Source organism: Micromys minutus, assembly GCF_963924665.1.
Source record: "Micromys minutus genome assembly, chromosome: 18".
Lineage (NCBI taxonomy): Eukaryota > Metazoa > Chordata > Mammalia > Rodentia > Muridae > Micromys > Micromys minutus.
In genome coordinates this window covers 53934101-53958496 of record NC_137953.1, presented here as the reverse complement: position 1 = coordinate 53958496, position 24396 = coordinate 53934101, and the positions used below count along the sequence as shown (strand labels likewise).

At 36.3% G+C, this 24396-nt stretch overlaps 1 protein-coding gene across 2 annotated transcripts in view; it reads right to left on the bottom strand.

Moving 5' to 3' along the window:
• PDGFD (platelet derived growth factor D) overlaps positions 1-24396 on the bottom strand; it is a gene marked incomplete at its 5' end in the record, with an annotated part of 205385 nt that overhangs the window by 89996 nt on the left and 90993 nt on the right. The window contains one exon of one of the 2 annotated variants that reach the window (XM_080932555.1): positions 3571-3775. In XM_080932555.1, the coding sequence (XP_080788681.1) occupies positions 3571-3775 (205 nt within the window). The remainder of the gene's footprint in view (positions 1-3570; positions 3776-24396) is intronic. The other variant, XM_080932556.1, reaches the window with a different exon arrangement.

Genomic DNA, 24396 nt, shown 5'->3' with positions numbered 1-24396 from the left:
CATCTTCTTCTCACCAACACATGGCACCTTCTCGAAAATTGACCACATAATTGGACACAGAACGAGCCTTCATCGATATAAGAAGATTGAAATACTCCCATGCATCCTCTCAGATCACCATGGTCTATGGCTGGTCTTTAACAACAACAAAGACAACAAAATGCCCACATACACATGGAAACTAAACAACGCTCTGTTAAAGGATAGCAGGGTCAAAGAAGAAATAAAGAAAGAAATAAAGGACTTTCTAGAATTCAACGAAAACGATAACACAACATACCCAAACCTATGGGATGCAATGAAAGCAGTATTGAGAGGAAAACTCATAGCCCTAAGTGCTTCCAAAAAGAAACTGGAGAGAGCTCACATCAGCAACCTGAAAGCACAGCTAAAAGCCCTAGAACAAAAGGAAGCAGATATACCCAAAAAGAGTAGACGGCAAGAAATAATCAAAATTAGGGCAGAAATAGACCAAATAGAAACAAAAAGAACCATTGAAAAAATCAACAAAACAAAGAGTTGGTTCTTTGAGAAAATCAACAAGATTGATAAACCCCTAGCCAGACTAACTAAAGGGCAAAGAGAGAGTATCCAAATTAACAAAATCAGAAAGCAAAGTGGTGACATAACAACTGAAACTAAGGAAATTCAAGAAATCATCAGATCGTACTACAAAAACTTATACTCCACAAAATTGGAAAATCTGGAGGAAATGGACGAATTCCTAGACATATACAAGGTCCCAAAGTTTAACCAGGACCAAGTAAACCATCTAAATAACCCTATAACACCTAAAGAAATAGAAGAAGTCATCAAAAGCCTCTCAATCAAAAAAAAGCCCAGGTCCAGACAGGTTCAGTGCAGAATTTTATCAGACATTTATTGGGGATATAACACCAATATTCGCCAAACTATTCCAAAAGATAGAATAGATGGAATATTACCCAACTCATTTTTTGAGGCTACAATAACCCTCGTACCTAAGCCACACAAAGACCCTACAAAGAAAGAGAACTTCAGACCAATCTCACTTATGAACATGGATGCAAAAAACTCAACAAAATCCTTGCAAACCGAATCCAAGAACACATCAAAACCATCATTCATCATGACCAAGTAGGCTTCATCCCTGGGATGCAGGGATGGTTTAACATAAGGAAATCCATCAATGTAACCTACCATATAAACAAACTTAAAGACCAAAATCACATGGTCATCTCACTAGACGCTGAGAAAGCATTCGACAAAATCCAACACCCCTTCATATTAAAAGTCCTGGAAAGGACAGGAATCCAAGGCCCATATTTAAACATAATAAAAGCAATATACAGCAAACCAACAGCAAACATCAAACTTAATGGCAAGAAACTTGAAGCAATCCCACTAAAATCAGCGACTCGACAAGGCTGCCCACTCTCTCCCTACCTATTTAACATAGTACTGGAAGTCTTGGCTGGAGCAATTAGACAGCAAAAGGAGATCAAGGGATACAAATCGGACAGGAAGAGATAAAAACATCACTCTTTGCCGATGACATGATAGTGTACTTGAGTGACTCCAAAAATTCCACCAGAGAACTCCTACAGCTGATAAACAAGTTCAGCAAAGTGGCCGGATACAAAATTAACTCAAACAAATCAGTAGCCTTCCTATACTCAAAGGACAAACATGTGGAAAAAGAAATTAGGGAAAAGGTACCCTTCACAATCGTTAAAAAAACTATGAAATACCTTGGTGTGACTCTAACTAAGGAAGTGAAGGACCTGTATGACAAGAACTTCAAACCTCTAAAGAAAAAAATTGAGGAGGATCTCAGAAAATGGAAAGATCTCCCATGCTCATGGATTGGAAAGATCAACATCTTAAAAATGGCCATCCTACCAAAAGCAATCTACAGATTCAATGCAATCCCCATCAAAATTCCAACCCAGTTCTTCATGGAATTGGAAAGATCAATGTGCAATTTCATATGGAATAACAAAAGACCTAGAATAGCGAAATCCATCATCAACAACAAAAAACATCTGCGGGAATCACTATCCCTGACCTCAAGCTATATTACAAGGCAATTGTGTTGAAAACTGCATGGTACTGGTACAGAAATAGGCAGGTGGATCAATGGAATAAAGTAGAAGATCCAGAAATGAGCCCTCATGTATATGGTCACCTGATTTTTTACAAAGGAGCAGTAAACATTCAACAAAAAAAGGACAGCCTATTCAACAAATGGTGCTGGTCCAACTGGCACTCAACATGCAAAAGAATGAAAATAGACCCGTTCTTATCTCCTTGTACAAAGCTCAAGTGTAAGTGGATTAAAGATCTCCACATTAAACTAGATACACTGAAACTATTAGATGAGAAAGTAGGGAAAACCTTAGAACACATAGGCACAGGAGAAAATTTCCTGAACAAAACACCAATGGCTCAAGCTCTAAGGTCAAAGATTAACAAATGGGACATTAATGAGATTGGAAAGTTTCAGTAAGGCTAAGGACATCGTCAAGAAAACAAAATGGCAACCAACAGAATGGGAAAAGATCTTTACCAACACCATATCAGATAGAGGCCTAATATCCAACGTGTACAAGGAACTCAAAAAGCTAGACACCAGAGAATCAAATTACCCTATTAAAAAATGGGGTACAGAGCTAAACAAATCATTTTCAGTTGAGGAACACCGAATGGCCGAGAAACATCTGAGGAAGTGCTCCACATCCTTAGCCATCAGGGAAATGCAAATCAAAACAACCCTAAGATTCCACCTCACACCAGTCAGATTGGCCAAGATCCAAAACTCAGATGACAGCAGATGCTGGCGAGGCTGCGGAGAAAGAGGAACACTTCTCTACTGTTGGTGGGATTGCAAGCTAAGACAACCACTCTGGAAATCTGTCTGGCGATACCTCAGAAAATTGGATATAGTACTACCTGAAGACCTAGCTATTCCACTTCTGGGCATATACCCCAGAGAAACTTTAGTACACAACAAAGATATATGCACCACAATGTTCATAGCGGCTCTATTTATAATAGCCAGAAGCTGGAAGGAACCCAGATGTCCTTCAGAAGATGAATGGATACAAAAATTGTGGTACATATACACAATGGAATACTACTCAGCCACCAGAAACAATGACTTAACCAAATTCTTAAGAAAATGGCTGCATCTAGAGAAGATCATCCTGAGTGAGATAACCCAGTCACAAAAGAACAAACATAATATGCAGTCACTGATTGTGGGATGCTAACCCCAGAGGCTTGCACTCCCCCAGAAACAACTCACAGACTGTATGAAGTCCAAGAAATAAAGAAAACAAAAAATATACATATATTCACAAAACAAGAAGACTTTGACTATTTCCATGTTGCGTTTTGTTTTGCATGTACTTTAAGCTTATTGCAACTAGTAGGTTTTCAATGCATACTGTCAAGCCCTTGAAAAAAATCAAGTACTGACTAAAAAATATATTCACATGGTTTTATGTAAAATTTATTAAAAAAAAGAATATTTATTGCAATATTTTTAAATCATGCTCTCCCACTTTGATTAGGATACTGTTCTCTTACCTACAAATGTCATTTTCTGCTTCCTCTAGTCCAAATTGATGGTCAAAGGCCAGTTGTATCCGTGTTTTCTCCTGGGAGTGGAGGTGCCATGTCAACAGTAGGTTCCTGGGGTAGCTGTTGGGGAATCGAGGACTCTGCAAGTGGCCATTGCTCGTCACCCAAATGTTCTCATCTCTCCGGTATAAGTCTGTGAGGCGATTGCTCTCTGTTAGTAGTCACAACTTGTAGAAATTAGTATGTTGCTCCAATTACAAGAAAACACAAAAATGAATAACTTACATGACATTTTAAAGTACATCTTGATTTAGTTCACAAATATAAAACCAAGTAGTAAACTCACGTCAACAAAATACCCAAGTCCTATTGTATTTGGCTTGCTTTCCCAAACTCTTTACAGATCTCAGTGCCCAATGCTTTGTAACCTGGGGTACTTCCTCCATTACTCTTGAAAAGCAAACATATCCAATGATCTCAGGCTTGAGATTCATTTAGACTAGAATCAAATCAGAGAATAACTTCTAACAGTTCACATGTTCTCTTTACTATACAATACAAATAATTAAGTTTAACAGTACTGACTATGGCTTTAATAAATACTGTTAAAAAAAATAAATGAAGGAGGCTAATGTCTGATAGTGTGTAACCACTCTTCAAATTTTTCAAATAAAAAGTTTTAAGTAATTTTTTTCTATCATAAACCCAAAAAACTTTTTTTTCTGGTTTTCTGGGACTTTAACAAATCTAATTTGTGTTGTATTTTCTTCATGTGTTATAATTGGGAGTATGTTTTATCTTTGTCTTGTGTTCCTGGGAATAGGCTCCAAACTTTTGGGATGCTGAAGTATTTAAAAAGTTAAAAGCAAGAAAGAAAAAAAATATGCAGAACCAGAAGAAAAGAAGGAGAAGAAGAAGAAGAAGAAGAAGAAGAAGAAGAAGAAGAAGAAGAAGAAGAAGAAGAAGAAGAAGAAGAAGAAGAAGAAGAAGAAGAAGAAGAAGAAAAAGAAGAAGAAGAAGAAGAAGAAGAAGAAGACGACGACGACAAAGATGAAGATCTTTGTTTTTATGATGGGGTCCTTGGAACTATGTCTACATCTATGCTCATGGTGAAATTGTGGGATTCTTAGACAGTTTCTTGATGAGCACTAGACACACTAGAAAGATAATGTAGTTAAAGAGGTGTTTTGCCATGGCAAACCAAACTGGAGGTGCCAAAGTCTAAGAATGAGAGTGGTGCTAGATATCCATTCCACATTGCCATGGGTTTAAGCAGTCATGCATGCATAATGAGACCACAGCAAAATCTCTGAACACATATGCTTCCCCAGGAGATAACATAACCAAGAAATACATGGGATCTTCCACAACTTACCCTCTGTGTCTTATTATTTTACTACTCCTAATCTCAGTGTTTTAGTATCAAACTTCTTGCACAGCGTTTCATGAGTGCCTGAAGAGTTACATACAGAGACACTTGTATCAGTACCAGTTGGCCAGCAGTGCAGCTCTCCTGAGAATTGGAGCAAATCTCTGAATTGAGAGCAGTCTTGTGGGGCCTATACATTTAATCTGTGAAATACTAGGACAATTCAAATCAAAATTGCATTGCTGAATAGTGGGAATTATTTTTTATGTTTTGGTATTTAGAGTTCTTTGGATTTTTAGGATTTTTGAACCCCATAATTAGCAGACCTCCAATCATGGACTACTTGTGTCCTCCCACAGAGAAGCCTATAATTCAGAGCCTGGTCAGAAAGGGTAAAGTTGCTGATGGAAGGCTTCAAAGGTGGGGCTACTCAAGCACGCTCTTTGAAACCTCTAAGATAGAAGGATGATCAGCAGACACACATCTATGCAGATGCAAATGAAAAATTAATTGGAACTTGCATAAGCAGACTAACAAAGGGTCTAGTGAGGGATGTTCCGGTTCCCCCATGAATTTGGATGACAGCACTGGCACTGTAACAGACAACCACAAGGCATGGGAGATATTTTTTTAGAAAAGCTAGAAACATCCACCAGATGACCTTCTCTTCACCCTTGACACTATGTTGAAAATCATTGGCTCTCCAATTTTGTTATGAAGATCTCTTAGGAAATCCAGGCAAACACTGCTTCCTGGGCAGATGTGCACTCTCCTCCAGTCACAATTAATATTCCAATGTAGACAAATTATTACACACCACAGCATCTTCAGTCCTCCTATTTCTTGTTATCAACTTCTGTTTTATTTTATTAGACTTAGTATTGTAGATGCCTTGATTTCTTATGTGATACTCAAGTTTAATAAAAATACAACTTATTCTGAAATACAAATTTGTATCAATAATGTCAGAAGCCCTTAGGTATAATACGTCATGAATAGAAAGAATTATACATCTTACTATATAGCTACTAAATTCTTAAATGCCTATCTCAGGCTTTCAGAATCCTCATTTATGTACTAAAGCACTTGGGGCAAGCTGTCTTAGGTCTTTGTCAGGAGTAATATCCAGTGGTTACATTCATTATGTGTATGTATTTACAGTTACAGATGCTATGCTAAATTTTGATATAATAGGAAGATTATATATATATATATCTTAGTCAGGCTTAGTCAGGGTTTCTATTCCTGCACAAAACATGATGACCAAGAAGCAAGATGAAAAAGAAAGGGTTTATTCATCTTATGAATTCATATCTCTGTTCATCACCAAAGGAAATCAGAACTGGAACCCAAGCAGGTCAGGAAGCGGGAGCTGATGAAGAGGCCATGGAGGGATGTTGTTTACTGGCTTGCTTCCCCTGGCTTGCTCAGCCTGCTTTCTTATAGAATCCAGGTCTACCAGCCCAGGAATGGCACCACCCACAATTGACTGGACCCTCTGACTTTGATCACTAATTGAGAAAATGCCTTATAGCTGGATCTCATGGAAGCATTTCTTCAACTGAGGCTCTTTTCTCTATAATAACTCCAGCTTATGTCAAGTTGACTCAAAACCAGCTAGTACATTATATAATATCATATATAAGATGTACAACATATTCATATATATCTATATGTGCGTATATATATAAAGTCTCATCTTACATAAAAACCAAAGAGGATGCTTGCCACACAGTGTAAATAGGCCCAAAGGAACATTAAGAAGTGAATGGAAACTCTAAACATTGTTCAGAGGCTGGGCAAACTAGAGACATAAATAAATGTGTGACTTTGGTGATGACAAAGGCCTGTCCATCAGAATTCACCTAGACCTTTGGTCTATGGGTAGAAAAATGAGTTTGGAAACACCAAAGAGTTGCACAAGTGTCTTCAATTGATGTGAGTGCAAACAAAAAAGGTCTGGGATGAAGTGGCCTATCAAAAGGAAGACTAACCCATTGGTGGTAGCAAAGATGAATGTCATGACTGAGAAGCCAGCTCCTGGGAGGAAACTGCTACAGTGGTAAAGTTCTAATACAAAAAGGCAGATGGTAGTGAAGCCATGTATCAAAAGGGTCACATAGTAAACTATAGAATACAAAGGTATGGATCAGAGGCTGTAAGGGCATGCTAATACCAACTGCTAGTCACAGGCCTAGCAGGACATCTTAGATTCTATACTTGCTGCTGTGATAAAACCAAGTTAACAGAGAAAGGGTTTATTTGTCAGAACATTATAATCCATAATTGCTGGAGAGGCAAGATGATAGGAATATGAAGCAGGTGGTCACATCAGATCAACAGTTAAGAGAACAATTCATAGCAGACAGTCCCTGATACTAATTGTAATCTAGACAGCTTCTTACAGGGTCCTGCCTCCTCAGTATCAAGTGGAAATAAATCCTAATCATCACACAGAGTGTGTGACACCCCAGGGCTCTGAATGGAAAGTTTGTTTGGAACTGAAAATTCAATGTGATGTAGTAATGAGGAATTCAAGTGGAAATCTTATGAGACTTGAGGATCGGTGGCTGAGCCTGAGGTGAAATAATAGTGTACATTTGAGACTTAGAGATTGCATAGGAAAGAACATGGGCCACACTGACCCTCCAGAACACAGGTATTGGGCCATTTATTTTTAAGCATAAAGGAGAAAGGCCAAATGGTGGTGGTGGACCGGGTGTCAGGTAACAATAGCAAACTTCAGAAAACCAGAAGTGTCAGCACGAGGGAAACATATCTGAACTAAGATGCTGAACAAAAAGACACTTTCATATGTCAAAGACCAGGGCCAGCAAAATACAGGAAAGACCATGGAACTTGGCCATAAGTGAAGTCAAAGGCATCCTTTAGAGGCCACGTTGAGAAACTGTAAAAAGAGACTTGTAATTTTTCTTTTTCAGTACATCATAAAAGGCTAGATTATCTTAAAGATGCCAACTGTGGATATAAATAAAATGTCAGTTATTTGTTGTAGTAATGTTAATTTTGTGCTAATGTTAATTAAAAGACATTACTTTTAATTTTCTTATCTAATTTCCAGGGCCTAGTCATTGGTTGTGTACGTGTTCTCTGTAATAGGAATTATAATAATCGCCATAATTATGAGGTTTTTGCAGCACAGGGAGTCAACTGTTTTTCTTATTGTTGTAGAACCCATTAATGGTATAATGAAAACATAAATCCAGGAAACCTAGTTCTACCGTCAATGTTTTTAATGGTGATGAGACTTAGGAGATGGCTAGGGAAGTTGCTTGCTGCATAAACATGAGGAATAAATTTCCCGACATGCATGTACAATGGGAAGCATTTACATGCCTCCACGATTCCAGTACTGTAGTGACAGATGGGAGCTGGAGATTCACTGGTCAGCTATCTTGGTATGTGCATCAATGAACAAGAGACTAAGACACCAAGTAAAAGAAGAGAATGGATATCTGAGTTTATCCTCTGACCTCAACATATGAATTACGACAAAGGTGAGCCTGAAAATACCCTCTTTCCCAATAAAGAAATAAATAAGAAAATAAATAAATAAATAAAATTGCAATAAATAGGAAAAAGTATTCTTCCTTTTAGTGTGAAATTTGCTGAAGGCAGTTTTGATCTGTGATTATTGATAAAGCACTTTAACTTCTGACCATATTGTTTACATAGAATTTATTATATGTTCGTGCCAATTCATGGATTCAAGGTGACTCTTACTAGGAGAGTACCAATGAATAGTAGTTATTGAGAGATACCTATCTGGTTAAACATAAGATAACTGCACACAACACACACAGTCATATTATTGGACCAAAGAATTTCCTTTGGTGGTCCAGTAATAATAGCTGGCATTTATGGGGCAATTATTTTGCTCCAGACACTCTGATAAGGGGCTTTCAATTCCCAACTGCATGTAATTCCCCATGATAACCCTGTGTAGTGAGTAACACCAACACTACAAAAGAAATTCTGGGAGTTTAGGAAATTTACAGCTCAAGGTACAAAGCCACTCAGATACAAAACCTGACTCTGGCAGGACTTTTCAAAGCAGACTTAACTAGAGAAAAGCATGAGCTGTTTAAACAAAAACATGGAATTCATTAGAATTTCTGTGGGTGATAAGATGGAAGGAGTATGGAGTCTTGTTTTATATTTTAATACTGAAGGAAGATCATATTTATAGTCTCAAAATATGAACTATGTACTTCACTCTAAAAAAAATCCAATCAAGATAATGAACTTAAAATGTAATGTGAATTTATTATGCCCCCAACTCTGTAGCAAACGCAATTTACCCCATCATGTCTCCCAGAAAATTCCAGAAAGTCACCGAAGCACTATTACCTATCTCTTGGATTCACTTAGATCAGCAACCATAATACTGTGCAAATGATCAGTAAATTATCATCTGCGCCCTAATCTACCCAACAGTCCAACAAGCAATTCTGCCACACTCTGAAGTGGAAAATCAAGGACTATTCTGATGCTCTCACATCTTGTGTCCTGCTCTGATCTTCTGGAGTTTCTGTCTCCTTATTTGCATTCTATATGCCATAATTGGATTTTCATTTAACTTTCTTGAGTTGAGACTGTCCTGAATTAATTTTCCTGTCTTTGGCCTTGTAATCTCCCCCAAGTCAGCACTATTGGTAACTTAAATTTAAGGTAAGAAGATATTTACCTCTATGTCCTGGACCTTACCATTATCTTAGCTTTTCTCATTCATAGAAAAATCAACAGATACATTTGTAAGTCCACCAAAATATATAGCAGTGCTCAAGAAATTAAATTATAAATATTGGTAATCTTTTTATTTCATCTGATAGATAATAGTATATTACCTATAACACTAAATGAAAACAAGAAACTATTGAGTTGTTGAAGTAACAAACCATTAATTTACCTACAGCAGCAAATAACCATGGGGTTTGTGGCTCTGTCATCTCATAAACATTCAGTGCAGCAAGTCAGACATAGTGATTTGCCTCATGGGCTTCATAAAACAGCCAAGAGCCAGAGCCTTAAAGCACAGACATGTATACTCCAGCTACAAGCCTAAACCTGAGAACAGTCACACAGTCAGAAAATTTTCACCTCACAATGGGATTATTGCACAGAGTCATTTGTTCAGTGACTGTTTCATGATCTCACACTGTATCCCTGCAACACTGCCCAGAACTTATCTGAATGATTTATAAGTATTCAGTTTCATAATGTAGCTAAATGACTTATATATAGTCTCATTTCTGATTCTAAGCAACCACTAGCAAGAGCAATTTTTGCATGTCAAAATGTGGTTTCTGCATATTCAATGTAGAAAGCTATCATAAGTTCAGAAAAGTGAACATCACTAGTGCATTCATGCTCTTTTGTCATTATCACTTGTTTTATTTTGGAAAGAGAGAGAGAGCAAGAGAAAGAGTGCATGAGTATGTGATCAAGGGAAAGGGAGAGAGGGAGAGGGACAGAAAGACAGGGAGACAGAGATAATTGGGTCTCATGTAGATCAGACAGACATGGATAGAAGGATAACAGCTAGATAGATAGATCGATAGATAGAAAGATAGATAGATGATAGATAGATAGATATATAGATAGATAGATAGATAGACAGACAGACAGACAGACAGACAGACAGACAGACAGACAGATAGATAGATAGATAGATAGATAGATGATAGATAAATGAGGTCTCTTGTAGCTGTGCTGACTGACCTTTAACTCAGTATATAGCTCAGGATGACCTTGAACTTCCAGTCTTCCTACATTCACCTTCCAAGTTCTGTGAATACAGGTGTGTTCCTCCATTACTTATCTATGATTTATTCAGAATTAAGCAACCATTTTTGTTCCATTTTAATAGACAATAAATTCAACAAAGAAAGCTAAAATCATTGGGAGAAAGAATGGGTAGAGAATGCTAGAGTAGTCATCCCCCCTCCACCTCTGCTTCAGTCTCCCTTTAGTTCTTTTACCTGTTCCTGGCTCTCACTTCCTTGGGCTTTCATGGTGGCTCCCCAGCACTGCTGAAGCAGCACTAATCATAAGGGCTGTATAGGCTTCCTAGCCTAAAACCGCAGTGCTTGCATATGGTAGGATTTAAAAGTTATTTTCAGGTAACAGTTTTCTTTCAAGGAAACATGCTGATTTCAGCATGACTAACAGAACACAAAATAATGGTAGGATCATAAAGACAAATCAAGCATGTTGGATTAGTAATTAAATACCCTTTACTCCTAAAGCTAGTATCATTAAACATTTATCAATTTATTATTTATGCATGCTCATGTTTACTTCATCTATATGACTGTGTTTGTGCAGCCTCAAGGTGAGGCCCACCACAGGTGTGGGTCCTTGCCTTATACCTTGATAGATAAAAATCTCCTTGTAGTTCACTGGTATAAGCATAGGCCAACTATCCCAGGGGCTTCTGTGGCTTTCCAGTGTCCAACACCACCTCAAAGTAGCCATGCTGGACTCTCTATGTGACTTTGGAAGATTTGAACTCAGGTCTTCACACTTGCATTGCAAGCATTTAACCCACTGAGCTATGACTCCACCCCCTTGAAAAAATACTAAGAACCGAATACTATCATTTTCAGGAAAGGAAGAAATTAATCACTTAAACAATCTGATCAAACATTATTTGAGAAAAAAATTTATTTATTATAAATTTAGTAAAGTGTCTGGTGGTACAAAATATTCCAGTTTTTGTTGAACATATTGTAATTAAAATAAATCTTTGAATTTAAAAGAATATAATGTTTCCTTTGCTAATTTTAAAACTACATAAAGGCTTCAATTAAAGCATGACTTGGAACTTACAACAAAAATTATTCAAAGATACTTTAAATTTATTTCAAAGTTTAGTAGGAGAAAATCATATTGCAGATATTAATTTTTCATATCTTATTCAGTACATATGCAGTGTCTTGCCAGTCAGGGCACATGGAGCCACTTAGAACTCACCAATTTAATGCTTTATGAATGAGTACTTACTGAAGATAATGAGAGCTAGATGACAAACAACAAAATAACAAATAAAAACAATTTGATCAAAAGAAGGATGTAAAACAACTTCAGTATTTTATTTATGAGAAATTTAATTCCATTATAACTGGAGGACTGATAATTTGTGAACAAATTTACTATGAATACAAACATTAATTCTGAGAACATTACAAACAAATCACTGTATTTACTCTCTGGATTTTATTTATTAGCTGTGCACTGGGTACCGCCTATTGAGAACTACTTCCAGTTTTATTTAAAAGTAATTGTACCATAGTCAGGCTCCAGTACTTATAAAGTCATGACATGAAAGGATAAGGTGAATATGGTGATGTGGAAGACTGTAGTTTTGTATCTGAGGTTACTTTTCAGATCCTTGGTTGCTCTCTGTTATTCAGTGACACAGAGAATATAGTGATTGATTGTTCACAAGTCTCACTCTGTGCCAACATCTATTCGAATTTTAAGCTCAGTTAGGTCTATAAAACCTCAGTTCTGTTCTTTACAAAAATATTACTTTAGTGTTATTGCTCAACCAAACTCCTAAAACTTTCACACTCTGGTTGAACAAATAAAACACAGGATGGAGGTAAAATTCAACTTAATGATATAATTTCTTACCAATTATTTCCTAACCTAAAAAGTACCAGGCTAGAGTCTCTAAATAAGGGGAAAATTAAAGTTTAATAAAGTTAGTTAGAAACCAGCAAGGGACATATTCAAAGCTTTTGTCCTTCAATGATTGTTTGGGCTCTGAAGCTTTGATTAAAAAATCCTCCTGCTACTGACTTTAGAACAATCGTCATTAATAAACTTGTGGCTAACACCTTGTGCATGTTCTCAGTGAAACCCCACATTATAATTACCCCATTAGCTTACTAAAAACAGCCTCCACCTCTCCTTCATCTCTGGCCTATACTGAAAAAACTCAAGAACAAAACTGATAAAATAGAACGTATTGTCAGGATTTGAGAATAGAATTTTCTAGGAATGAAATAAAAATTTTAAATTTTAGTATTTACATTGATTTTTGGAAAGAGTATGTACATGTATATGCACACTTTTTGCAATCTACACATATACACATACTACATACATGTATATTCATGGACAAGAACACATAGGTACACACATAAGCTCACAGAAACATATATAAACACATAGAAACACACTAACACATACATTCACAATATTCACAAACAGGCAGACATGTACATATACATGACCACATACAGGCAGCCATGCACACTCACTACACATATGCTTTCACAGAAGCACACATATGTGTGTGTATATATATATATGTATATGTATATGTATATATGTATATGTATATGTATATGTATATGTATATGTATATGTATATGTACATGTACATGTACATGTACATGTATATGTATATGTATATGTATATGTATATGTATATGTATGTAATGTATATGTATATGTGTATGTGTATGTGTATGTGTATGTGTATGTGTATGTGTATATGTATATGTATACATATATATATACATGTGTGTGTATTCAAATATATTTTTTGAGTTGTAGCTCACTTTGTCATGAAATTTTGTGCTAGTGTTTTATAACCATTCTTGCTCATAGCTATTATTAGTAGTAATATTTTTGGATAATAATGAGCTGATTATGCCCTTAACTTACAAGTCATTTTTAAGGAGTTGAACTCCAAGAACGACACAAAGCAAAGCACTATGCATCAGTTTGAGCAGAGCGAGCAGTATCCTGTGTCTTCTTTCCTGAAGTATTAGGTTGATAATGATTTTTCTTCATTCAATTATTTATTTAATGTAAAAGGCATTGAATTATTTATTTACAAAGTCTTTGCAGACATATTATTAATCTCTAAATTGTTTGTGTTTTATAGGTGAACTTCAGAGTGACTTATAATTATATTAAAATTGACATAGTTAACCTTTCTGTAAACTCTCCAATTCCCTACATTATCAGCACAGTGCCTCTTCATTTTAATTTAAAACCAAAATTCCGGCTAAACATTTGACCTAATAAAATATCCTCATGGTGACATGATATGCATACTCAAGTGACCCCAAAATTTCTACCAGAGAACTTGTAAACCTTATAAACAACATCAGCAACATGGCTGAATATAAAATTAACTCAAACAAATCAGTAGCCTTCCTCTTCTCAAAGAATAAACAGGTTATAAATAATTAGTGAAATGAAACCGTTCACAAAATTCACAAATAATATAAAATATCTTGGTGTGAGGCTCACCAAGCAAGTGAAAAATCTGTATGGGTTAGATTTGCTAGTGTCATGATCTTTGACTTGCTGGTTTGCAGAACTCTGAGAGACAAATGAAATTTCTGATATTTATAAGTGATCCTGTCTATTTTGTTACAGCAATACAAACCACTAAAGGACACACAGCCTATCTATACCTGTTAAGAGCTCTTTGGTCTTTTCCCTGTGTGCTCTACAACCCAATTTATATAAGTAAATGCTGGAAATTAAAACTATTTATTATAAGTAGAATCTTAGCCCACTGGTATTTCTGTCTTCCTCCTCCAGATCTAAGCAACCTTATGAACAGACCCATTACAAAAAGTCCCTTTATTTAATAAACCACATAGACCCCACACATTTATACATGGAAACATTCAGCAAATAATGATTAAAGTGAGGAGATACTATATTTTACTCTACTAAGTGGACCATTAATGTGTGGCACACCTTTATTCTGGGGATAGTTCTCATGTTTTATATTATTACAGGGCTTGAGATGTAGCCCAGCGATAAAACACTTGCCAAGCGTGCACTATTCCCTTATTCAGTCTCTAGTACTTCGAACCAAAAGAAAGCAAAGCAAAAATTGAAAGGAAAAAAAAAAAAACAATTTTAGTACATATGCCAAGGTGCTAACTTTTGTAAAAGCTAAAATCTCTAAATATCTGTTAGACATGGATAGTAGCCAGTACTCTCTCTCTGTTACATTACAAAATATTTTGTGGCTACTGGTTAAGATGCCGTTTGTAAAGATGACTGTTGACATTTAATGTATAGAGAGATGTGCATATTGTTGTATTGGTTATTGCTATTACTACTTGTAAATAATTATGACAAGTAGTATTTTTGTTTATTTCATAGGTAGTTGTTTAGTTGTAAAAAATTAGGACATGACATGTTTAGAAAAACTATCTTGTGTCATCCTATTGGCTCAGCCTGCAACATTAATTCTGTTCCTTTGCCCTGAATTCTGAGCCTAAAACCTTTGGCAAACAAAAACTGTTTTATTCCTCAAGAGTTGACAGGAAACAATAAAGTCTTTTAATAAAAATAAACAAATGACATTCAGAATATCTTGGAGGCAAGGCATGCATTTCAGTTCATGTATATATGTGAAGACTTTCACCTTCACCTCCACAGTGAAGAAAATAAGTTAGCCCTAGCTCTCGGAGATGAACAAGGTCATTGCAGTTTTCAAGCGAGATTCACATGACACCTCAGTCAAATCTGTGACATGTAGTCTTGCTGGTAAATTTCTGCAAACTAAGATGTCTCTGTTCTGCTGGTCCCCTTTGTTGTGAGTAGTAAACCAGGTGTCCTGCAACTATTGTTTCAGGATAAGTTCCAGCTAGCTAAGTTCATACAAATCAAATATGTGTTCCTAGCCCTCAGGCGTTTTATCTGTTACGGTATGTTATAACAGTTTTAAATACCAATATCCCAGAACTAGAATCATCTACAAAGAATTTTAGTTGAAGAATTATCTTAATCATTTAGCCTTTGGGCATGACTGTAGAGGGTCATCTCAACTATTAATTGACCTAGCTAGCCTACTTCAGGTTATACGGTTCCCTAGGTTAGACCCTGAATGTATAAGGGAAGAGACCTGGGTGAGCACGCAAGCATGTAGCATGTTTGTACTTATTTCTGTCCACTCTTGACTGTGGATGCGATGAGACTAACTATTTGAGTTCCAGTATTTTTTTTTTCTGCAAAGCTAAAATTGTGGACCAACTAAACATTTATCGGTCTTATGTTGCTTTTGTCAGGATATTTTATATCCGCTACAGGAGTGACAAGAGGGCATATGCTTTTATCTATTTCTCTTCTATGCTTTAAATGTAGTCCACTTCAATAACTTTGCTTGTTTTCTGTATCTCTGCCCTATCTCTCCTTCTCTATGATTCCCATACTCCTTCCTGTTGGGCATGTTGTATAGTAATGGGAATGCTGATTTGTGCTTTTCCTCTGCTAGGTGGCATTTTCTTCTCTAAAAGATAGGCAGACTTCTTCCTTTTTCCGGTCCTCTGCCACAAAGCTCTATAAAATCATCTAAGCCCTTCCCTTCTTCATGATATTCCTTTCACAATGCACATGCTTTAGCTCCTCATCAGTAAACCCTCTTCCTTCCTTTAGACAGACATTATCTTTTATGTTCATTGTAAACTTTTTGTTCCTTAAATACATATTATACTTTGGATTTTAAACATGGATATTATTAGTATTTAGCTTGCTCTTTTAGAAACTACATGAGGTCAGAGTATGTTTGCCTTATTCAATATTTTATATCCAGCATCTTGTGCAGGATTGACCAAATGATTTTGACCTTGAGCCTCAAATGGATAACATGGTGCCTGGACAAATGAGTTCAATATCATATGACATATAAATAATTCAATGCTGATTAATATTTTCATCACATTTATCAAATTCTCTGACACTATACATTTAACTGGATTTCTTTCTTGAATTTATTAATTTGAGAAAAGTTTGATGGTGCTAGTTACAGTGGAAAAGATACGAAAACCATACTTCTTCACAAAATATAGAGCTGGAAAATATCAAACATATTGAATCCTGAATAAAAATGCCACAGTTTATGAGACTCATCCTGATGTAGTGTGGTAAAGACCATCAAACAAATATGAATGTCTGCTCTGAGCATGGAGAGGAGATGAATGTCTGGGCACATGCTGCATTGGCTAGCACTACTGGAGCACAACAATAGCAATGTCCATGTCCATTGCCTCTGTAAAGTAAATGTGTGCTTGAATAAAGTTGGCTCTCCTGTATTTGGGGTTGGTAAAAACATCTTGTAATGTAGGTACAGATTTATTCCTGTGCAAAGTAGTGGAGCATAAATTCCTTTACTGGGCTTTTATCAATAGCCTGGTAACGTCGATGAGTTTTTCATCAAATGAAAAGCAACACAAAAATGTCATTGAGATGAGCAGAGAGAAGAATAAAACAAAAGCCTGAATGTTAGCTGAATCCTGGGAGCTTGAGGGTAGACACAACTTCCCAGAAAATTTAGATTCTTTAAGTAGAGAAGCAGATGCAGAGATATAGATACACACATTAGTATTGCAAACTTCTCTCTCTTGTACATTCAGGAATGCAAGAATGAAATTATTTTCCACAGTCTGATTCACTAGCAAGGATCTGTTACCAAAATGTCTTAAACAGCATTATTTTAGGAAATTAAGGGATAAGTGGGTCAGTTCCTAAGAACATCCAACAGTAGATCAGATTGTTGTTCCATTTTACTCTCTGTAGTTTACAAACTCTGATATATTTTTTTGATTTTCCACATAAACCCATAATCTAGTTTCCTGCCTTGCTGGTTCTGCTCTGGAGAATATGGTTGGATTGTAGCAAAAAAAAAAAAAAAAAAAAAAAAAAAAATGCAGTGAGAAGTACTAATTCTGAGCCGTATGTTAGTTTTCTCAAGTGTTTTTTATTTTAAACTCTTTCCTAAGTGACATGCATTCTGTTGAACAAGCAGTTTAGCTAAGGTTCAGAGCTATACACAGCAGATCTAGATCTAGCTTGAAGCTAAGGTCAGATCATCCAAGTCATTCTAGGTTGCTCAAAACCCACTAACCCCAGATATTAAAAAATACACTAGTTCTAGTTTAAATCACTGAGTTCTGAGATGGCCATTAAACAGCTCAAAATGCTAACAGCTAATTAAGATGTACAAGAACAGTGTATTTCAAAATTCAAGAGAGACATGGCTACTGATATTGATATTATTGGAGGAAAACTGCACACACCTGGGCTACAGGCATATTAAAAGCACTGATAACTGAGATATATATGAGTGGCATATTTAGGGAAGTATTAAAACCTCCTAATTTCTTAAATGCTGAAGTCTTCTTCAGTGATCTGATACATGGAAATGACCATTCTTCCTTAGATCAGTTTAAACCTTTGTTAGTTTAGCAAGCAACAAAAGAAGAATGCAGCAACAAAGCTATATAATATTAATAAAAGATTGATTCAAAGTAGAATATAACAGAAGACTTTAATCATGTACTACAGTAGAATTTTTAAGATAATACAGAATGTATTTAGGCTAAAGTATACTGAATACATTCATCTTGCTTCATTAAGACAGTTACATAAAATCAAGTGTGGAATTCTGTTCAGTAGTGTGGATTCAGTTGATTGCCTACGTTTTGTGTGCTTTAAAATTTTAACTTAACGAGCTCTCTCAGGAAATTAAGATTAGTAGTTGACTGAACTTCCATTGGAAGACTATTGCATTAATTTATGCAGTATATCTGGGCAAACAGAACTGCTTCTAGTATAAAGCTTTCATGATTATTATTTAGAAGTGTCACATTACCATACCTTACATTTTTTTTGTTCCACCCACAAGAGTCATATTTTATGCTTCCAATTTTCTAATGTTTGTTTTCAAAACATGTGGTCAAACCACAATGATAAGAAAGGAACAAACTGACTTCAAAACTTACAAGAAATAAGTGATGTGATATTTTATCTTAGGTCCTGTGACTACTATGTTAAGTCAAAATTTAGCACATAAGTATGAACGTAAACATATTCACATTTAGGTTTATCTACACAAATACACACCTTCAAATGTGTAGTCCACTTTTTGTTGCTATTAAAATTTATTGGATTTCATGTAGGTAATGAATTATATATAGTGTATAGATTTGGTATTTATTTTCTTAAAGGCCTGTGAGTATAAATTTATAGATAGTCAAAAAGTAAAAAGAATAGAAAACTTGCCCAACAAATTAGAACAAATATACACAAACCTTTGAGTTAGCAGCCACCAACAAAATCTGCAGCAACTAATATAATAAAACAGTTACAGTCATTTCAGTGTTGTATAGGCTTTCTAAAGTAAAATGCACCACTCTTTTCTTTTTTTAATGGATATTTTATTTATTTACATTTCAAATATTATCCTCTTTCCTGATTTTCCCCCTGTAAGACCCCATCCCATCTTTTAAAAGCTTTATATATAGTTAAAATTCTGCTGCAGATGTGACATCAAGTGTCTTCTGGAAAGAGGTTTAATTAAGTAACCCAAAGCTCTTGTAAGTAAGTGCAGCACAATGAACCAGGGCTCTGCCTTCCATCTGTGGTCCCTGCCTCACATCTCTGAACATCATGGATTCTGTTCACTTCTTTATCTATCTTGATCTCAGAGTTTATTCCTTTACCAAAGAGAGATTCACAGAACCATCTTTAATAACAGTAACCGGGAGGCATCAAAGGTGTCTTGGTTTTGAGCATCAGTGGAAATGAAAAATTGAGAATTATAGCAAGATTTCTTAATTTAGTATATAAAAGCCGGATATTGATCCATTCTAATAAACTTCAACATTTCCTTGAATGTCCAGGCCCAATTATAACATAAAGAGAATTTTCTGTTAAGAAACACAGCTATTATTTTCATGAATCAAATTATTGAGATATAAGGATTGAGTAAACATGGCGTAGAAATACAGAACTCAGTGTTTCTAAAAACAAAATATTATTTTATTCTCAAACTTCCACATGGAATTTGTGGCAGAAACTTGCACAGGCTGGCACAAATACTACATTGTACCTTACATTGACCACTAGGCTTTTCTTGGGAACAATTAGCAATGTTCCTATATGTATAAAAGTCAAATATATTAGCTATGTTTTAATGAAGAAACCCAACACAACTAAGAAAATGGTTTTTAAAACTTGGAAAAGAATAAGTAATTTGATGATAAACATTTTTTCAAAGAATTCTTGCTTTTGACAAGTTCCTATAAACTTCAACATTATATAACACCTGTATAATGTATGCCATATATTTGATATTGATCAGTCTTCCATGGTAGAGAAATCACCTGATCAGGGACAGGGTTTTCCTCTGCAACTCCACAACAGGAAGACCACATTAAAATGCAATTTGGCATTTAGTGTAAAAATGAAGTTTTCATCTCTTTCATTAGAGGAGGAGCATCAAGTAGGTCATGAATATCCTTGCACGAATGCTTACAGAATATTTCAGCATTATATGATATGAAGAAAATGAAAATATTCTAATGTACCCATCATCATACTTCTGTTGATACTGCAAGTATGGCATAAATGTTCAGAGAATATGAATTTACTACAAAAAACCACAGAGGGTTGACATTCAAATTTCATGCAAATAACTATTGCTGAAGTCAGTGTCTTCCAAATATTTGCTAATATTGTCAAAACAATGAGGCAGATACTTACCCCTGTCAAAAATGTGCATACAAATTACCCATTTGCACACATAAGTGTCAAATCTGTTCAGTCTCCACAGAAGACCTGATTTTAAGACGCCGTGTATAGAATATGAAACCCCGTAACACTGTCATCTTAAGACAGTATCCTAAATAACTGAAGCTGCAGCACAATCCTCTGAATAAATACCTGGAGGGTTTCTTGGTTAACAACAAAATGTGAACATTATCACTCTTTAAAATACAAAGAAAGTTATACATTTGTGGGAGTTTGCTCTAGGTTCCCGTTTCTTACTGAGGAGCCGCTGGTAGTTGCTAGCTTCTGGGAGAGAAAGAATCATTTGTTTTGAGTGTGTAGTGACTGGTGAATTCTCCATGCTCTAGTGGTTACCTGTACAGATATTGACAACATTAATTAGACTTGGTGCACTAGCAAAGATTAAGGGCAACTGCCTGATACCTTTGGTTGTGCACAAGAATTACTAAATAGATGTGAAAGATTCTCAGACCCACTGTTGGGGCACTTTTGACTTTGAGGCTGCCAATCAGGAGCTGAAGTGGAGAGTACTGCCAGTGTCAACCCAAGGAACAAAGCTAGACACCTTCCTGAAGCTCCAATCTAAGCACTGTCTTACTTGATTGATGATGTGAAGTGCAAATCCATTGCTTTGCTCTATAAATTGCTTGAGCCTCTTGGGGAAAGTAGTTTAGGAAAAATCAACACAATAGATAAAATATGTGATTCTATCTGCCCTGTCAAGTACAGTCGTAGCACATGTCCCCTGGAAAGCCATATACCAACAAGCATATGGCATAGTCCATATTGGGAGGACCAAGGTCAGAATAGTGCTCCCAAGGAAAACAAGTGAGGCACAAAGCTCCTAGAAATGGGAAGGTGTCAACTCTGCAGGGAAATACATGTGGAATTTGGGAGATGCACCAGAGAAGGAGCTGTGGCTGCTCCAAAAGCCTGAACATCACAAAGACACAGAATCCCTCCTACCTGGTAATGCCTTTCTCATGAATAAGTCAACCCCCAACCACTGGAGAGAGAAGCAGAGTCTTCTGTTTTCCCCATTTTCCCTTGTCTGAGAAACCTGAACACATCACCTGACTGCTGAGGGCTCATGGAGTCTGACTAGATGCTCTCAGCATCTCTGGACAAGGTTAGGCAGGCAGATCTGTGCCCCACTCCAAGCCTTCTCTGCCATGGCAGCTTCTGAACTCCAATCTGTGACAGTGGCTGTTCTATATTCTGACTGTTCTTTACTGACTATTCCAAAGAGTCCATACGCAAATTGTCTAGAAATGAGATTGATACCATCATTGCTGTTTTAGAAAACAGGATAGAAAAGCCCTAGAAGTGACTGGGGTGTCCATGAATACAGGTAAGTAGGGAGGAAGCCAAGAATTTGGGGTCAACTTCTCTGATTCAAAGGCTTTATATGTGGTGATTTATATATCTGCTCTGGCTTCACAATCTGTGTCAGGGTGCACAGAGGATTGTTCTTCACATCTGTAGTTGGTACAGAGTACTATTATTTCATGGGTACAGAGTATTATTATTTTATGTTTTATATTAGGTTTTTTAAATGCTTACATTTTATAGACTACTTTTGGACACAACAACTAGATCAAGTCAATATTTTCAAAGAACAGATATTAAAGATTTTGTGACAAGCTTTGAGCTTGTTCCATAAAATGTATGAAACATCTTACTTCCCCACTGAGACATCTTCTCTCTAGTATATTCTCATTTAAATTAACTAAGGATATTCCTTCATTAAAAAACCAACTGATCTTCCATGAAATTCTAACAAGGGGGGATGTAGGCAGATTGATAACTATGAAGACATTAGCTCCATAGCTATTGCTACTAATTCAATTACATTTTTCTTTGATTTTTATCATTATCAGGCTTTTGGTTAGCTTGCTGCAAATCCAAGGGCTGATCCTGCTGCTTTCAACTTTCTATGTAGAGAGGGCACAGAAAATAACTTCCATATAAGATATCTCAACTGTAATAAGGCTTCATTTTTTGATTTTGATGAAATCGGTGAAGTGTCTGTATATTTTATGTAGTTCATAAGTAGTAATTTGTGGCTATCCTTGGAACATTGGGTCCAGATTCTATTACACACAGGCTCACTGCAGTTCTGCATTCTAGATGAATAACACTGCAGTTAGTACTCAAAGAACACAGAGCCTTTATTTAAAGTTAACAGTGTTTTGAGCTCTTTTTCTTTTTTTTTTTTGTTTAATTTGGATTTTTAATTAGATATTCTCTGTATTTACATTTCAGATGTTATCCCCATTCCTCCAACCACATCCTCCTCCCCTTCCCATTGCTTCCATAAAGGTGCTCAATCTCCCAACCACACTCTCCCTCTTCAGCACGTTGGCATTCCCTTACACTTGGAAAACAAGCCTTCCCTGGACCTAAAGCTTCTCCTACAATCGAATGCCTGAGGATGCTATGTTCTACTGTGTATGCATCTAGAGCCATGGGTCTCTCCATAAGAACTCATTGGTTGGTATTTCAGTTTCCAGAAGCTGTGATAGGTTTGGTTAGTTAAGAATTTTGTTCTTCCCATGGGGTTGCAAACCCTTTCAGCTCCTTAAGTCCTTTCTCTAATTCCTTCCTTGAGGTCCCTGTGTTCAGTCTGATGGTTAACTACAAGCCTCCTCCTCTATATCAGTATGGCACTGGAGAGACTCTGAGGGGGCATCCATAGCAGATTCCTGCCTGTAAGCACAATTTGGCATCAGCAATAGTGCATTGGTTCAGTGGCTGCAAATGGGATGGATCCCCAGGTGAGGCAGTCTCTGAATGATCTTTTCTCTTATCCCTGCTCTTCTCTTTGTCCCCTTATTTCCTCCCCTGAGCATTTTGTTCTGCCTTCTTAGAAGAACTGAGGTATCCACCTTCTGGCCTTCCTTCTCTTTGAGCTTCATAAGTTCTGTGAATTTTTCATGGTTATTTAGAGCTTTATGGACTAATATCCGCTTATCGATGAGTGAGTACATACTATGAGTGTTCTTTTGTGACTGGATTACCTCACTCAGGATGATAGTTTCAAGTTCAAACCACTTGCCTAGGAATTTTATGAAGTTTTTGTTTATTCCTCTGTTGAAGAAAATCTGGGTTCTTTCCAGCATCTGGCTATTACAAACAAGGCTGCTATGAACATGGTGAAACATGTGTCCATGTTAGATGCTGGAGCTTCTTTTAGGTATATGTCCAGGTATCGCTGGGTTTTCAGCTACTACTATGTTCAGTTTTCTGAGTAACCACCAGATTGATTTCCAGAGTGGTCATACCAGCATGCAATCCCACCAAAAAATGGTGGACAGCATCTGCTGTTACCTGAGGTCTTGATCTTAGGCATTCTGACTGATGTGAGGTGGAATCTCAGAGTTGTTTGTATTTGAATTCCCCTGGTGACTAGGGATGGTGAGCATTCCTTTATATCTAGCCACTTTGCTGAAGTTGTTTATCAACTGTAAAAGTTCTCTTTACAGGTGAAATTTTGGGGGACACTTAAGTATCCATTTGACCTCTTTTTGCTCTCTAATTGCTCTGGCTAGTACTCCCAGTACTATATTTAGTAGGTAGAAAGAGTATGTGCAGCCTTGTATAGTCCCTTATTTTAGTGGGATTGCTTCAAGATTTTTACCACTTATATTATATTTCTCAGCATGTAATTTTTTCTTTGAGTTTGTTTATATAGTAAATGACATGGATGAATTTCCATATATTGTACAATTTTTGCATCCCTGAGATGAAGACTATTTGATCATAGTGAATGATTGTTTGGATGTGTTCTTGGATTTGGTTGGCAAGAATTTTATTGAGTATTATTGCATCAATGTACATGAGGGAAACTGGTTTAAAGTTCTCTTTCTTTTTAGGGTCTTTGTTTG